General features: G+C 31.7%; 1 protein-coding gene across 1 annotated transcript; it reads left to right on the top strand.

Annotated features, from left to right (window-relative positions):
* The first annotated feature begins 15,945 nt into the window (after window positions 1–15,945).
* On the top strand, window positions 15,946–16,461 carry LOC103312302 (uncharacterized). The gene is made up of 3 exons (XM_008192613.3): window positions 15,946–16,052; window positions 16,106–16,246; window positions 16,297–16,461. The coding sequence occupies exons 1-3, from the start codon at window positions 16,010–16,012 to the stop codon at window positions 16,416–16,418; spliced, it is 306 nt and encodes a 101-aa protein (XP_008190835.1). The 5' UTR covers window positions 15,946–16,009; the 3' UTR covers window positions 16,419–16,461.
* The last annotated feature ends 2,671 nt before the right edge of the window (window positions 16,462–19,132 follow it).

Below are 19,132 nucleotides of genomic sequence, written 5' to 3'. Positions count from 1 at the left end.
AAAGTAATGGCACTGCGGAACACAGTCATATACAGCGTGTTCAAAAACTGACGCACCAACTCAATGGTGTGTGGTAGAGAACTGGTTACATATAAAGGTAAAAATAGTAAAAAAATTCATTGATTAAAGTTATTGATAAATAACGGATTTTAGATAAATGATATGTGGCAACGTTGTCTAATGATCGCAATAGAATTTAAGCAACAATAAAAATAAATTATTTTTGAAACGGTTTCCTAGGAAATAATTCCCAGTGTTGGCACATCTACACATTGTGATTTTTTGAATAAATTTTAATTTTTTTAAATTAAAAAAACTGCTAAAATCTGATAGTAAATTTAAAAATAATTATTCATCGTTTTGTTACGGAACGATTACCTGGTATGAAACATAAAAACATAAAAAAATAATGAAAACTAAAGAAGTTAACACAATAAGTTTGTAGCTCCAGATTTTTTAAAATATGACTTTAGGAATTTTTTCAAGATTTTTTCCGTGATCTACACATGCTTCTCAACAACGTACCACTGAGTTGGTGCGCCAGTTTTTGAGCACTCTGTATAATTGTTAATTACACATAAGTGGGTATAAAAGGGTGAAAACTTTACATAGGTAGCACTAATTTTTATTTTTGAAATTTTAAGATTCATGAAGGGATGCTTAGAAAGTAACATGGATTTGAATTTTCGTTAAACACAATAAAACTACTAAGTTTATTTGTTCCAGTGCAGACTGTTGCTTTTTCAAAAAGAAAGCAGAGTAAAACTCTAACAGTCAATCATGCCTGTTGCATATTTAATATCCGACATGGAGTCGTAATCAGTTGAATAATTTCTTAGTTGATAACTCCGCCCGTTGATAAACTTTCCTACTTTACCCTTTAGTTCGTAATTTTTTCCTCCAACTCAGACCAACCCTAGACTGTATTTAAATAGAACTCTCCAAGTCATTTATTATACATATTTGACAGTTAATCCCGAATCAACTATTCGAAACGCGGCTAAATGTAATCTTCGCATGTTGTTTATATGTAAATGCTATTTAATTTCATTTTATCGTATTTGAATAGATAAGTGAATATGGAAATTTCAGATGAGATAACGTTTTAGATTGCTATATGCTGTTATTTTTCCCTCCGCAAAGTCATTAATTGTTGCCTCAATTAACCCACTCCGGGGCTATTTCACGACAAAAGCTCGGTCAAAATTTGAACGTTCGTTTGTTGAATAAGTAAAAAATCGTGCGGCATCAATCACTCAATGCTTATCGCCGCCATGATCTCCGATAAGGCGTCCGGTCCCGAAACAATAAAAATTTCAAGAAATCGATCGCTGCATGAAAGCAACACTCGGAATGAATAAATCAGCGGCCGGTGATCGAAGCACTTGGCAGCGGTGCAGACTTGCCCAGATCGATCGAGATTTTTCTCAAGCAGGAACCCTACAACAAATTGCCTCTAATGGATGGGGTGAAGTGACCACCTCCGCCCTCCTGGAGCCCGTGTACTTGTTTTTCGACGTGCTCGCTTAAGCTGTATCATGCTACTTAGTCAGCACAATGCTCGAGTGCTTCACTCGCTGCCGATTCCTCCCCATGCATCTGAGTGGCTTTGTTGAGGCGAGCCTCTTACGGAGACCTTCATTAAAGGCGGACAGACGCCGCTTCCAAACCGCAAAACACACTAGAATTCTAACACGAAAACTCACAGCACAAACTAAATAAGTTTAAAGTACTAGCCCGGCGCATCCACCATTTAAAAAAAAAAAATAATTTTTGGTAACTGATTTTTTTCTTGCATCTAGTTGATAATAAGATTTTTTGTTTTAAATTTATTATAGTTTTTAAATATTGCAACCTCTGTCAAATAGAAATTTTAGAAGTAATATAACTTTTCAAGAATTGCTGCAGATAGAAATTTTGAGACCCTTATTAAAGACGGACTAACGCCGTTTTCAAGCCGCAAATCACACTAGAATTTTAACACGAAAACTCACAGCACAACCTAAACAAATTTAAAGTACTAACCCGGCGCATCCACCATTTTTTGAAAAATATTTTAATTTTTGGTGAGTGATTTTTCTCTTTCATCTAATTGATAATAAAAAAGTTATAATACCTATTATAGTTTCTGAATATTGTAACCTCTGTCAAATACAAATTTCAGAAGTAATATAACTTTTTAAGATTTGCTGCAGATAGAAATTTTAAGACCTTTATTAAAGGCGGACAGACGCCGCTTCCAAGCCGCAAAACACACCAGAATTCTAACACGAAAACTCACAGCACAACCTAAATAAATTTAAATTACTAGCCCGGCGCATCCACCATTTTTTGAAAAATGTTTTAATTTTTGGTGAGTGATTTTTCTCTTTTATCTAATTGATAATAAGAAAGTTCTAATACCTATTATAGTTTCTAAATATTGTAACCTCTATCAAATACAAATTTCAGAAGTAATATAACTTTTCAAGAATTGCTGCAGATAGAAATTTTAAGACCTTCATTAAAGGCGGACAGACGCCGCTTCCAAACCGCAAAACACACTAGAATTCTAACACGAAAACTCACAGCACAACCTAAACAAATTTGAAGTACTAGCCCGGCGCATCCACCATTTTTTGACAAATGTTTTAATTTTTGGTGACTAATTTTTCTCTTTCAACTAGTTGATAATAAGATTTTTTGTTCTAATACTTACTATAGTTTTTGAATATTGTAACCTTTGTCATATACAAATTTTAGAAGTAATATAACTTTTCAAGGATTGCTGCAGATAGAAATTTTAAGACCTTTATTAAAGGCGGACAGACGCCGCTTTCAAGCCGCAAAACACACTAGAATTCTAGCACGAAAACTCACAGCACAACCTAAATAAATTTAAAAGTACTAACCTGGCGCATCCACCATTTTTTGAAAAATGTTTTAATTTTTGGTGAGTGATTTTTCTCATTCATCTAATTGATAATAAGAAAGTTCTAATACCTATTATAGTTTCTGAATATTGTAACCTCTGTCAAATACAAATTTCAGAAGTAATATAACTTTTCAAGGATTGCTGCAGATAGAAATTTTAAGACCTTTATTAAAGGCGGACAGACGCCGCTTCCAAGCCGCAAAACACACTAGAATTCTAGCGCGAAAACTCACAGCACAACGTAAATAAATTTAAAAGTACTAGCCCGGCGCATCCACCATTTTTTGAAAATATCTTAATTTCTGGTGACTGATTTTTTTCTTTCATCTAGTTGATAATTAATTTTTTTGTTTTAATACTTATTATAGTTTCTGAATATTGTAACCTCTATCAAATACAAATTTCAGAAGTAATAAAACTTTTCAAGATTTGTTGAAGATAGAAATTTTAACCAGCATGATTTTAAACAAAAAATTTCAAAAGTTTAATTGTAAAAAATAGTATAATTTGTAAAATTATATTAATATACAAACTTTTGTAAGCTAACTGTTATATAACCACCTTATCTAACCGTTATCTACGCGTGATTATACTGCGGTTTTATAGCTGTCCTTATATCTCGGTTATGCATCGTTATCTAACCTTTATATAAGCGTGGTTATATTACGGATATATAACTTTTCTTATATCTTGGTTATGTTGCGGTTATGTATGGTCATCTAACTCTTATATAAACGTGGTTATATTGCGGTTACAACTATTCTTATATCTCGGTTATTATGCGTATATGTTTCGTTAGATAACTTTTATATTGCGATTATATAACTATGCTTATATTGTAATTTAGTATAACTTTTGCCTAAAATTTATTTTAAAAAATCTTATAGTTCGTAGAATTTAGTGTTTAGGTTATAAAAATTTGTGCTTTTATCCAGCCTGTACACGACATCACTAGTGTACAATGAACATTGTCTAGTGTTTTGTTGACTCTTAAATAAAGATCTCCAAAAGAATTTTTAGTAATGACTTCTGTAAGAAGATGTTCAGTGACCAGAACTATCATGGAACTACTTATATTAAGACCGAACTTGCTGTAGGCGTAATAAGAAAGATGAGATGCCATCTTATAGCAAAGCTTTAATCATAGCAAACAGCTATTTTCTTAAGTTTTTTCCAAAAACTTTATATTTTTTTATTTATATTTTTTTTCTTTATATCTTTATATCTTCATATCTTCTATCGTAGCTAACAGCTGTTTGGTAGAAATAATTATTGATTAACAATTATACGTTTATTTCAGGCATTGTTAGAAAACGCTAGCTTTGTATGAGTTACCATTTTTATCAACATGCAGAAAATTAGCCGAGTTTTTCGACAGTGTTTTTGTGTTAACTTTCACCTCTAAAAAACAAAATATGGTCAAACTATAATCAAAGTACAGTTATCTGGAACTAAAGTATTACTTATTTCAAAAACGTAGTGTTTACTGTTTTCTCTATTGTTTTCTCAATTTTAGACAAATTTTCTGAACCCAGCTAAACATTGTAGGACTAAAGGATCGACAGGTAGAAAGTGAAAAAATATTTATTTTTGGAATAATTTGCTTTGGTTTTAACAAATTCATTATATTTGTGGTTAAAATTAAAATACATTTAGGCAAGCATTTTTAGTATTCAATTAAGAATAAATTTGTATTTGTACTCTTCTTACATGATAAACAATAAAATATAGATGACCCAATTAACGTGGTTGTAAAAAAGCAAAAAAGCAAAGATTACTGTTGAATGCACCTTATTACCAACAAACTAGAAATTTTTAACCATATAACCAAAAACTTCTTAAATCACTCAATTTGTTATGTTATTATTACTACAAAAAGCCAGCGACATATTAAATATAACTGTAACATAACCATGCTTAGATAACCGATATATAAACTGAATCTAGCATGCGTTATATATAATATAATATATAACGCATATTATATATAATATAATAACCGTCACATAACCTTTACTGTATACGCCAGACATAACCATGGTTAGATAACTGATATATACATTAAATCTAACATGGGCTATATTGCCAAAGAAACATAACTGTTATATAACCGTAATAACCGTAATAATATATAACAGTTATATAACCGTCACATAACCTTTACTGTATACGCCAGACATAACCATAATTAGGTAACTGATATATACATTAAATCTAACATGGGCCATATTGCCTAAGAATCATAACGGTTATATAACCGTAATATTGGTTATGTAACCGTAATGTAACCATGGTTATATACGCTAAATATAACCATAGTTAGATATTCGTTGTATAAGCTGAGTCTAACATAACCAATAGTTAGATTTGTGTGTTACGGTTATTTAACGTTAGATAACCGCTAGATAACTCAGCAAAATTTTGCTACTGGACGAATTGTTAATTCACTAAAATTTTTGCTAACTTGTTCCAAAAACAAAAAATACTTTTATGACCTATAAATCACAATCTAGGCTTTTGTTATCACAACCAGCGTTCGTTCATCCTTCCCATCCTTATCAGTGTGTTAATTTTTTTGTAGTTAGAGTCCCCTTGTGCACGTGGCTGCATCCTGCGTGCAGCGATATATTTTGTGATCATCGCTGCGAGTGACAGGACTACCGGTGAAGCAACAGAGTCTAACGAGCTGAGTAGCGCTGTCTGCCACATACATATCTCATAACTGAATTACCGGTTGGTATGGCAAAATGTTGCCGTTATAGCCGCCCCTGCGCCGCCACCGCTTGCAATAATTCATCGCGCCCACACCTCGCCGCGTGAAACATTGCCGAGGCCTGCCAGCAGCGACAAAATCGACAGAACGAACGCGTGCTGCAATTGTTGGCTAAAGAAGCGAACACAATCATGCGGAAAATTCGACTGTCATGCGAGGGGAGTTATTAAAATTTGCTCAAGGAAAAGCCAGCGGAGTCATGTGAATGTAAAGCCAACCCTCTGTATATTAAGCTACTCTGGAAATTGTTTGAGAAAAATTTCGAAATTAAAAAAAATTTAGAAAAAAAACAAAAAACTTTACAATTCTTCATAACTTACTATCTTTTTATCTTTATATCTTCGTATCTTTATATTTTAATATCTTTATATTTTCATATCTTCATATCTGTTTTCATCGGCTTGATCCCTCTCTAAAAGCTTTTTAGCTTTTTATTTTTATATTTTTTTATATTTCTATGTTTTTGTCTCTACAAATCTTTATATTTACTTTCATACCTAATAACAGCAAAAAGCCTTCATCGTTTTCCAAAAAGTTCTTTATATCTTTTTATCTATATAGTTTGTAATGTTGATTAATTTAAAAAGTTTGTGTTAAAATAACTCCAAAAGTCGGTCAGTACCTGGGGCCTTGGTGGCCTAGTGGTATAAGCGCCACTTACGACGGGGGAGGTCGCGGGTTCAAACCCGGATCAGAGTAAGAATTTTTCTATAAAAAAAAGTGTAGAAAAGGTAAGTAAAACAACAAGTAAACAAAAATAAAAGACTGAGAGAACACATAGACGTATAAACGTAAAGCGGAGCATAAAACTAACAGAAATAAGAAAATAATACGGCAAAAGGTAAAAGTACGTAAAGACGCCAAAATTTAAACGTAAAATCACATCCTAATAAAAAGAAAATACCTTTTGTTTTGAGAGAAAAAGAGATGAACGTAAAGATGAAACATATCTTCAAACTTTAGCGTTGAAACTTTAGATGACTTACTTCTTAAATCATAAAAAAATTAAACGAAAATATTTAATTTATGTCTAAAATTTTTAGTTAACTGAGTTTGTTTATTAAAGTCCCAAAAAACATTGTTAATAAAAATTATGGTCACTGCGAATCCAGTAGGATTTGCGCACGTCCACTAATTTTGACTAGAAAATACAAAAGTTTAGTGATTTTTTTGAGAAATTATGTTCATTTTTGACAAAATCTGGTGAAAAACTAGAGAATTAAATTGAAAAAAGTGGATGAGAATGTTTTCTTGAGCTAATTCGCCGACTTTTGAACTGAAAGTATTTGCGTTCTAGGTGAATTATTGCAATTATATAGTTTGTAATGTTAATTTATTTAAAAATTTTGTGTTAAAATATATGCAAAAGACGGTCAGTACCTGGGGCCCTGGTGGCTCAGTGGTATAAGCGCCACTTACGACGGGGGAGGTCGCGGGTTCGAACCCGGATCAGAGCAAGAATTTTTCTATGAAAAAAAGTGTAGAAAAGGTAAGTGAAACAACACGGAAACAAAAATAAGAGATTGAGAGAAAACGGAGCATAAAACTGACAGAAATAATAAAATAATGCGGCAAAAAATAAAAGTACGTAAAGGCGCCAAATTGTAAAAGTAAGAGCACATCCTAATAAAGAGAAAATAACTTTTGTTTTGAGAAAAAAAGAGATGAACTTAAATGAAAGGTAAAATATAACTTCAAACTTTAGCGTTGAATCCTTCGACGACTTATTTCTTAAATCATAAAAAAGTTAAACGAAAATATTTACTTTATCACTAAAAATTTTTAGTTTACTGAGTTTGTTTATTAAAGTCCTGTGTATATCTTTATATACACCTGTATATCTTTGTATTTATGTCCATTTTTTGATATTTTTATATTTTTATATAAATGATAACCGCAAAAAGCCTTCATGTGCTTGATTTTTCCCAAAAAAATGTGTTTTAATTTAACAATCAGATTGATTTTAAAAGAGTGCGCAAGCAAATGATTGGAATTTGATTAAACTTGAATCAATCATTTTTCAGGTAGTAGAGGCACAGATTAAGTGACAAGCAAAATTTCAAAATTGATGGATGTAACACCGGCATTGTATTTTTCTTTTGAATAAAAAAGTGCAGGATCTATTTATTTATGGTTTTGATGCATAATGTCAACAGGGTTTTTTGGGAAAAAAGTGTTTTTAGCTTGGCAGTAAATAGGGTGGCAGTGAATGGAGGGTCAATTTTGCACATAAGCCGGCTCATTAACATGTAACACGAGATGCCGGCAGACTAAAGGATTAAGGTTTTATGAAGAGAGAGTGTTGTTGCAGTAGCGTTGCTTTAAGGGTGAATGGCATGAAAGAAAATCTGATAAAATAAAATGAGCACGCTGTGAAAACTTGTTGATTTGACTAAAAATACGAAAAATTTTAATTATTAATTATTAATTTAATTTTTTTTTGTGTTTGTGTCGGTTTTTTGAAAAAGTCTTTGCACTTTGCAATAAGATATTTTTTTGTGTTTTTTTTTGTCTGAGAGCGAGGGTGGGTTTCGCCCCTTGATTTAGTGCCCTGTTTACATTTAGGCAAAATTTTGGTGTCTCTTTGCCATCGGAGAGATTTTAGTGCTGGGCAATTCGGAGCTGCTGATGCAGATAGAAGCAAATTTATATCAATAGCGTCTAGAACAGAAGCCGTCACCAACTATCAAAATTTGATGCTCCAATAAACCGAGTTAGTAGTTTTAATAAAGTTGGTCCGAAGTTATGAGCGAAAAATTCGCTTGTTGATATCTCATGCATAGCAATAACCGTCTAATTCGGCTTTTATAAAACGTCGAATAAGTTGTGTTTGACGCATCACAATATCCGTCCAAGTCGGCGCCGCCCAACCATCAAACGCAGACAAAGGCCCCTCCAGATACTCCAATATACAATCTTTTCATTTTTCACTCATATATCACGCTCTGTTTGCCGGATATTTGAATGAATTTGGATTATTTCAAGATGAATAGTGGCGGGGGCGGCGTGGGGTCGCCGGATTTCATGATTTATGGACGGTCTTTATGGCGGCTGCAGACCAACATTGCTAAATACGCACACTAAATTTTTTATGGATCGAACCGAATAAAAATGAATATTTATGCAACAGAGGAGGGACGCATATTCACAAATCAAGAGATGCTCGCAATAAAACTTTTACACCGACGCCCGACTATAAATTACAAATTACGCTCTTTTGTTTCACGGAAAAGAATTATTGGGTTTGGTGGAATTTTTCGGCTTTCAAGAGACGGGACGGCTTTTTAGCGCAAAATCCACATTTTGGACGACAATGGGCTGATTTTGAATAGGCGACCGCTGTTTAAAATATTTTTTTCATAAAATAACGAATTATTTGTTGATCTGGAACCAAGCGCTCTTTGGTTAAACAGTGTCAAAAAAAAACATTTGCTGGGTGACAAAAAAATTTAATACAATGCAAACACTGTATTTATTGACTTTCACTTTTTCGTTTTTATTTCTGAAAGACTAATTATTTTCTTCTTGGTCAGAAACAACAAACTCAGTATTTTTAAATTATTGTCCAACAAATTGTGATATTTTTTTGAGTTATTTTTTATTTTTTTGTTTTATTTTTTATTTTTTTCTAATATTTTTAGTTGATTAGGTCTATCATTTTGTTTAATCGTTAATAACGATAAAATGCTGTGCTGGTAAAACGGAATTTTATCGTCTAGTCGTCTAGACAACCTGTTGTTTCACTGTTTTTGACGTTTTTTTTTGTTGTTGAATTTTTTGACGGTTATCAGTGTTATCATTATTGTCAATCAAAACAACTTAGTAATTCAATCGAAATAATTGAAGATATGAAATGTAATTTTGTATTAAACATGACAATTTCAAACGTTCTCTAAGATAAAATAAAATTTTATCGTCTTGTATAATGAATAACTAAGTTTAAATTTCCTAGTAGTACAGTTTTACTGAGTTATCTTGCGGTTATATAACGTCATATAACCGCAATACACAAATCTAAACATTGGTTATGTTAGATTCAGCTTATATAACGATTATCTAACTGTGGTTATGTTTAGCGTTTATAAACTAGGTTATATTATGGTTACAAAACCGTTATGCTTCTTAAGCAATATGGCCCAAGCTAGATTCAGGATATATAACAGTTATCTAACATGGTTATGTTTAGCGTATACAACAAAGTTTATGTGACGGTTATATAACTGTTATCTAAGTTATATAGCGTACTATAGATTCAGTTTATACATCAGTTTTCTAACCATGGTTATGTCTAGCGTATACAGCAAACATTATGTGACGGTTATGTAACTGTTATTTAAGTTATGTAGCGTACTATAGATTCAGTTTATATATCGGTAATCTAAGCATGGTTATATTACAGTTATATTTTTTATATAAGCGACATGTAAAGGAAATTATACAACCGAAATATAACCACGCGTAGATAACGGTTATATAAGGTGGTTAACTAACAGTTAGCTTATAAAACGTCACATTTGGGAGCTGGAGGTTATATTGGAAAGTTACATCTCGGTTATATAAGTGTGCTACTAGAGTTAGGAATAACTTTAGAATTTCTAACCCAATTAGAAAGTCATTTTAAAAACTTAGAAAAAATAAACATGATTTTATCGTATATCTACATTTTGAACAAAACATATTTCGATTTTTAATATGTCTTTAAAATTTCTGGTTAGAAAGCGTTTCTGAAATTTGGTCTTTGTTTTTTACCATATCTTTATAACTAGAACAGTTTTCTGTCACTTTTTTTTATTTTTTTTTTGGTTGGTAAAAATTAAGTTACCACAACTGAAGAGCAAGTGACGAATTCCAAAAAGCAGGCAAAAGTAAATTTTACGTTGTTTTTACGTTTTAATTTGAAATTTACAACGTTGTTATTTGGTTGTATGATTACGTATTATTTTAATGTTTATGTCACGTAGTTTATTATTTTTATCAATTTTTAACGTTTAAACTTGGTCTTAACTTAACGTTGATTTAACGTAAAAACTTTAACGTTGATAATAATTGTATTTACTAACGTTTGATTTAAACTAATAAATAATATTTCAAAAAAACTGATTTTGTTTTTTACGGCACTGTTTAATAAACAAATAAATTGTATTCATGTTTCATATTAATAACAGGAGCTACTTCTTTTGTCAGATTTTGCTGCACCAGGAGTTTAAACCAATAAGCCTTGAAAAAAAATTAACCGTTCTACAGCTGTCTGAGGGTGATACTTTTCCATATTGCATATTTTATAATACAGAATAAAATTATCTGAATTAAATATGTTTTTTAAAACATTACTTGCTTACGTTGATTACTGGTTTTATATTTTCTGTAATTTTACCTTCTATTTTTACGTTAAAAAATCGTTTAAAAAAACGTTTATGTTTTGCACTCTAATTATCGTTTTTTCTTTACGTTACTTTAGCGTTAGTGTGTCCCAAATATTTTTTTAACATATTTTAATGAATTAGTTAAGCATCCTGCTCTCCTGCTTTGCATATTATCACCGCTGCGGTTGCAGGCATAAAGTCCACACATGTTCTGGTAGTAAACCACGCGAATAACGTCAAAGTAGCGGCGACGACGACGACCATTAATTCGAGAGAACCCGAAGGACATTAGGTCTAAATTAAGCTCTCAGGGCCACAATTAGCATCGCAGGACAGCAGGAGCGATTCATATTCAAGCGGCACCGTTCATGATATATCCGCATCTGTTTTTACCGATCGTTAGCGTTCGCCGTCAACCCCATAAATTATCCTAATAAACATTAAAGGACATTAATTACGCGGATGTCGTGTTTGCGGTGTTTTGACGACGACAAGTAAAGGATCCTCCGAGCTTTAATGGCGGTGTTTCATTGCGCTGCCGAATGATTGATCAACAATTACGCTCAATCTGACGTTAATTAAAATCGTCGCACTTATTAACGCCTTGTCGGCGGCAGAAGGATTCATCGATTTTCAGCTGTTTTCAACCAAAATGCACAACCCACAAAAATTCAAATTCTTTATTAAAAATATACTGTTGCTACAGCTTCTAGTGGCTACATTACTAAAAACTGCTTAGATCTGGAAAAATACTTATACTAACTTAAAATCTTGTAGCTTTGTAGCTTTAGTTCTAATTTGGGTAAAAAAAATTTAATAAGCAAGCCAATAATTTAGAAAATTATGTCAAAAATAGCATTATTTTTGCAAGTTTTGGGTATTTAAACACGTTTTTAAACCAAAAATCAAGTTTTCTTCCTGTTTTTTTACACTAGAACGATGAAGGCAGCAAATTTGCTGGAAAATGACCAAAAGTTTAAATTTTCTAAGCGTTTATTCCGCAATAACTTAAATATTGCGTTTAATTTTTAAAAAAAATCAATAACTCACAAAATCATGTAAAAAATGACATTATTTTTACGTTCTAAGGATTTTAACATGCTTTTAAACTAAAAATTACGACCTTTTTTTTGTAAACAAATTACAGAATTATGTCGAAAATTACATCATGATTGTAAGTTTTGAGGATTTAGAACAAAAAAAGTTCTAAAAGCGTGTTTAAATCCTTAGAACTTTGTTGCCGTAATATTATAACCATGCTTAGATTACCGATATATAAACTGAATCTAGCGATCGGTAACATAGCAGTTACTTAACCGTCACAATATATCTATTGCTGTAGATATAACCATAGTTAGGTAACCGTTATGTAAATTTAGCCTAACATAACCAAAAGTTATATTTCGTAAATGAATTTGTCATGATCAGACCAGTTTAAAACTCTTATAACATTTTTCCAAAAAGTGCGTTCTTTCTTCAGAAATTTTTATTAATCTATTTGTTGAGAGCCACTGTGTGGCTCACGGCAGTTTATTAGTAGTTACTTTTTTTATTAAAGAAATTGGAGATGGTAGCACATAAGCGATTTAAAAAAATTTCAAAATGTTGGCTAGCATGTTCATTTGTGTGAGAGGTTCGAATCTCGGTTCTGGCAAAAAAAAAATTGTTTTTTTTTTTGTAAAATTTATTAACACAATACAAATTAAAATTAAAAAAATATCGTATTGGAGCAAAAAGTTGAGTTACCTTTGCTATTTTGTCAATAATATTAAAATTTACCGCAAATTTTTATAATTCTAGGTCAGCGGTTTTCAAAATCTGAGGTTTTAATTTTAGAACGATTTTTTGAGAAAACTATACATTTTTGATTGACATAAATTTTGCTTAATTGATTTGTTGTTATTCTCTATCTACCTTTAAACTTTTGCTAAACCATTTTCTAACACGCTGTATATCTACTGCTGTATACGCTAGATATAACCATAGTTGGGTAACCGTTATATAAACTTAGCCTTAAGTAGCCGTTATATAAACCTATCCAAATGTTAAGTTTTGTGTATTGCAGTTATATAACGTTGTAATATAACTCAGTCAAACTATGCTGCTAGAGATTCTACAGTGTGACTCTAAAATATTGCTTAAAAATCGTATTTTTTTTATTTTTTAAAATAAAAAGAGCAAAAACAGTTAACTTAGCTTGTTAATTTGGTTTAAATTTGACCTAACTGGACTAGTCATGGCGACCAATGTGGCGGCGCCATGACGTCATCATAGAATTTCAAAATGAAACGCTACCATTTTTTATATATAATTAGAATCTCTACAAATAGGCCTATCCTAGTTAGCCTACTAGTAGGACTTATTATAAAAGAAAAATTGTGGTGACGTCATGACGTCGCCATATTGGCCGCCATGACTAATCCAGTCAGGTCAAATATGACATCAATTAAATACTAAGTTACCTGTTTTTGCATATTTTATATTCTTGAAAAATAAAAGAATTTTTTGCCTTACTTTAAATTTTAAACGTTGTATTTCCCAAAAATTAGTTAAGTTTGTAGAAACATAACTACTAAAGCAAAATAATAGACCGAATAAAACACGTTGTGAGAGGTCACCAAAACTAGGACCCTTTACGATTTATTTTTTAAACTTAGCGTTGGACATTGGCCCCCTGTATAAATTATAGCAGTTGAAAAATACCCGGAATGCAATAAAACGTTTGTAAGTTGATAAATGGCATAGCTTTTTTTGAATTAAATGTTGTGCTCGTCGGCGAAATTCCAACTTCGTGGCTTAACAACCTTTCAGTCAATTTAAAGCAGGAAGCACAACAAGAAACCGCAAATGGCCAGACAAAGTAGCATCACCATAAACCCCGGCATAAATTCGGGTTTATTGACCACCGTTGCACCTCAATCGTGGTCATTTTTTGCTGTGTAAAGCGGAAAAAGTCCGACACTATCGATTTGTTGTAAGAAAACACAGCGAGGGTCGCACATAGCACGTTTTGCGATCAACATTTTTATGAGCTCGGCACCGGAATATAAAACAAATATATGAGAATGACGAATGAACACAATTGGCTGAATCCGGGCTGTTAAGGTGGTGACGTAGGGATAATATCAGCACCGGGGCTGTGTTTTATGGTGGCCGGACCTCGCGCTTGCTGACGATTGCTGAATAAACTAGGTAACAGTCCGCGCATTAAAACTATAGGAGCTGGAGGAAGGGACGACCCCTCGGACCTGCTGAGCACGGGGTTTCAACACCCGAAAAAATGCCTAATTGCGGACAGAAACGGAAACTTGGAATTTATTATTTTTGAAATTCATTACGCGACAGCGGTGGAATATTTAAAATTTATGGAAATTTCAGAATTTGAACGGACAAACGTACTAAAAGTTTATTATCGTATTCAAAAATAAAATTTTCACGATTTATTGAACAATTTTGGATTTGCACTTTTCACTTCAAAAATTGGTAAAACTGCCATTTTAAAATTTTAGAAATCGTATTTGGATATTAAAAAAATAGAAAGTTTATATCTTTCCTTCAGTGTGTTCAAAATTGAAAAAAGTTTTCAAACTCAAAAATTTTATCGTTATTTTTAGACAACTTCTACAAGCTATAAGTCAATATTTCAAATAAAATGCATTAAGTTTTATTTCACTAGGTAAAAGAAAATTTTGTAACAATTTGTATTAGCATTCCCTATACTTATCAGTGATAATTTACAACTTATGTTGGTATTCATTATCATTGACGGAAATTCCTTACTAGTCACATACAGGATGAGCCATTTTTACTGTCCGATAGATCGACCAAAGTCCACAAACTAAAAGTATTTTTATTGTACACAGAGTGTTGTATATAGGGTGGTGAACCAAAGTAACATTGGACTTTACGTAAAAAATTAAATAAAAATAAATTAAAAAAATTATTTAAAATATTACAAGTTTTTTCTCTATTCGTTTCCGAATTATTCAACTTTTTGTTATAAAAAAAACAATTTTTGGTCTTTTTGCACCGTTTACAAATGGGCAGAATTGCCAACGAGATTGAGATAAAAAAAATCTCAATTTTTTTACAACTGAGCTATTTTTTCAAACCTATCGGTAAAAAAATAGCCACTGATATCCATTGTAAAATCTCTCAACAACGGACACTGACGGAAAATTTTTAATTGTCCGTTGTGGGGAGATGTCCGATAATGAGAGGAAAAAATTTTAATGTAGGCTTAGTTACATTCCTAGAAAAATGTCGACTGTGAAGAGGTGTCCGTTATTCCGAGTTGTTGGTTAAAAGAGGTTTCACAATATATACCATCATATATTCTCCAAATTTTTTTTACATTCTAGTTTATTCATAATTTTTCATTTTTTTTAATTTTTTGTTTTGTTTTTGTAGTCTAAATTTTTCTTTTCTAGACTTATTTTTAGATTCTTTTATAAATTTATTTCAATTTATATTACATTTTCTTTTAGACTTTTTAAATATGCAACCAATAATACTGATGCCATGTGACCAGATCGTTAATCGTTAAGAAAATTCAAAGTTAATTCAATTATAGTGTTCTAAATACTGTCAAGTTTGTCTTGACGTTTTGCTAATTATTTAAAACATAAAAAAAACCTGTGTTAATTCAATTATGTTTTTAAAAATCAAACATAGTATCTAAGTGAGAAGTGCAATTAGTATATTTGGTTGCATCTGTAGACATGTCAGAAATAACCGACTATTGATTCACCTTGTATTATTCTTTAGCAAAAAAATTATATTTGATAAGAAAGGCCTTTAATCAACTGCGTTTTTAATTGTAAAAAATAATTGTGGTGAAAGATTATTTAAAAATAGTCACTATTGGACAAAAAAAATAATGAAAATAATTGGTTGTTTATTGCAAAAACTGTATAAAAGGAGCAATTGTACCAAGTCGATCACAGTAAAAATTCAACGATGAAACTTTTGACTGTTTTCCTAGCTTTGGCACTTTACAACGGTAAGTTTGATTTATTTTTTTTTCGAATTTTTGTCACTTTGTAACTCAAGTAGGCGTTACCGCCCAGTTAAACTGCTACAACTGCAGAGGTGATGATTGTGATGAAAGTGAAAATCCTCTAGAAGACCAGGAAACCACTTGCGATGATAACCAAAAGTTTTGTGTTAGTGGATGGGTTCCAGTTGATGACGAGAGTATTAAATAACAAAAAATAGTTTTGGTTTGTTTTCATATATTTTTTAAGAGGTGGCCTTTAGACAGTGTTTCAAAGCAGAGGATGCAGAAACAATTGAGAATATTTGCAAGGAGCAAGAGGGAGTGTGTAAAGCCTGTCAGGAAGATTATTGCAACGTGTCAGTAGAATGAGATTAGAAAGAATAATCAAACGATAATAAAACTGTGCACAAGGCCTGTGTTTCTTATTTTTGACCTTAATTTTGTTAAAAAAAATATTTTTTTACACGTATTGGTAGCATTTTCTTTTTGTATGTATTTTATTATTAATCTTTATATGCAAAATTCATTTATGTGTTAGGTAGTAATTAGATTGCTAATGTACTTAGTCACATTCTAAAACATATTCTAGGGCAAAAATTTTTTTTGTAATGCAATTATTTATTTGAAAAAACTCAAAAAATATTTTAAATTTGCTATGCAAACTCTATATTATTAGAAAGATTATCAAAAATGTTATCTAAACATAAAAAATACAGAGTGTTCTAGTTGAAAAAAATGTGTTATTCAACTTTTTACGTTTTGGTACACTCTGTATATTATCTGCGTGCTTTTACTAAAGTTCGCTTTTTTGCTAAAACTACAAGGTATTCTAAATTTGTTTGTTGTAAATTTGACCGAAAATATTTATAGGCGACTTTGAAGTGATTTTTCAAAAATTGAATAATTTTAAACATTATTTTTTTGCGTAGAATTCAATTATGCAAAAATATATAGGGTGTTTTACTTAAAAAATATAACATTGGTTTACCACCCTATATACAGCGTGCTCAAAAACTGGCGCACCAACTCCATGGTGTGTGGTAGAGAACTGGTTTACATATAAAGGTAAAAATAGTAAAAAAATTCTTTGTAATAAAGTTATTGATAAATAACGGATTTTAGATAAATGATATGTGGCAACGTTGTCTAACAGTCAATAGAATTTGAGCAACAATAAAAATAAATTATTTTTGAAACGGTTTCCTAGGAAATAATTCCCAGTCTTGGCACATCTACACATTGTGATTTTTTGGATGAATTTTAATTTTTTTAAATTAAAAAAACTGATAAAATCTGATAGTAAATTTTAAAATAATTATTCATCGTGTTGTTACGAAACGATTACCTGGTATGAAACATAAAAACATAAAAAAATAATGAAAACTAAAGAAGTTAACACAATAAGTTTGTAGCTCCAGATTTTTTAAAATTTAACTTTAGGAATTATTTCAACATTTTCCCCGTAATCTGCACTTGCTTCTCAATAACGTACCACTGAGTTGTGCGCCAGTTTTTGAGCACCCTGTACAACACCCTGTGCATAATAAAAATATTTATAGTTTGTAGATTTTAAGTCGATCTATCCGATAATAAAACAGTATAGCAATATTTCAATTACTAAAAAAGTTATAGACCGATTACACACTTCTGGGTCACGCTGTATTTTTGCAGTTGGACAAAGAAATATTTTTTATCGTACAAACGGTAGGTTTTGTTCAAAATTTTGCTTTATAACATTATAATGTACACTACTGACTGCGCCAATTAAAAACAATACTTAATTTTGTGAAATAGTTATTTCTAATTTTAAATTACTGTTAACAGTGTTTTTGTCGTAGCTCAAATAAAAAGTATTATTTGCAAAAAATTGTAGCAATGGAGCACTTATCAGTGTGATATATCGGCGTTGGTGTATTTTTAATTTCCTAATTGGTTAAATGGCGCTAGTTAAAAAGTAATGTGTCATGCAACTTCCTCCAGAGCATATAGAGAATTAGCCCGCGTGGAATATTTGATTGAGCAATAAAGCGTATTGCTTCTAAATTATATATTTCTCAGTTGAACAATTCCCGGAAAATGATCGACACAAACCCCTTATTGATTCAGTCAAGTCGATCATTTCCTCAACCATCCGCAACTCCTCTAACATTAGAAAAATCGATTCGAAAGTCAAACATAGTTGCAGAACAATTCAATTCGAAACTCTCTAATTAAAGCCGGCTTATCACGAACAAATCGATAATTTTTCTAGAGTCGGTCCGCACATTTGCGGTTCCACCACAGTGAAACATAAATTCGGCTAAACCGTTTCAGGTAATTACACAATACCGGAATTTATCGGAAAATATGAGCAGCGCACGAAAGGAAACGTTCGGAGGTATTAAAGCGCCCGGATTCAATACATCCGGTATCGGATCGGAATTTCTTTGCCTAATCCGGAGTCGTAATGATCCGATCGCGAGCACCGGCGATGGATATTGAGGAAGCGCTTCTTTTGTACGGAATACATCTCGAAACGTTGCCAATAGCGCGCTCGCAGCGGAATTAGAATTTAGCAGCGTTTTTTATTTGACGCTTTATGAGGTCATTTTCGTCAAGTTTTACACTCAGGCACTTTTCACCTCTTTGTAATTTATCTAAAATTCTAAAAAAAAATCGAATGTGATTTTATTGTATAGAAGAACGATTTGACCAATTTTTAAAATGATTACTTGTATGGTGTGTTTTTTCACTTTCGCTTAGTTAACTATAGTCTAATGTCAACGATCTTTGGTCCATAGGTGTATTTTGAGGTAGTGCATCGAAGTGCCTAATTAAATTTTTGAGAAATTTGATTTTTTGAAACTGTGGTACTATACGAAGCTTTTATACCTTCTGGTCAATTAGTTGCTAAAAACTCTACCCAAGTACTCGTACCGCGATTCCGGCTTTAAAAACGACATAAATTGCTGCAAAGAGCCAGGAATTGCTTTATGCTTTCAAAAAAGTACGATTTAATCACAAATTTTGTTGAAATCAGTTTTGAACGATTTTTTTCTCAAAAGTTGTTGTAGAAAACCTGAGATTGCTTAATATTGACGTCG

This window comes from Tribolium castaneum, chromosome 1 (assembly GCF_031307605.1).
Source record: "Tribolium castaneum strain GA2 chromosome 1, icTriCast1.1, whole genome shotgun sequence".
Lineage (NCBI taxonomy): Eukaryota > Metazoa > Arthropoda > Insecta > Coleoptera > Tenebrionidae > Tribolium > Tribolium castaneum.
The sequence above is the reverse complement of the archived record's forward strand: the minus strand, read 5'-3'. Positions and strand labels throughout refer to the sequence as shown.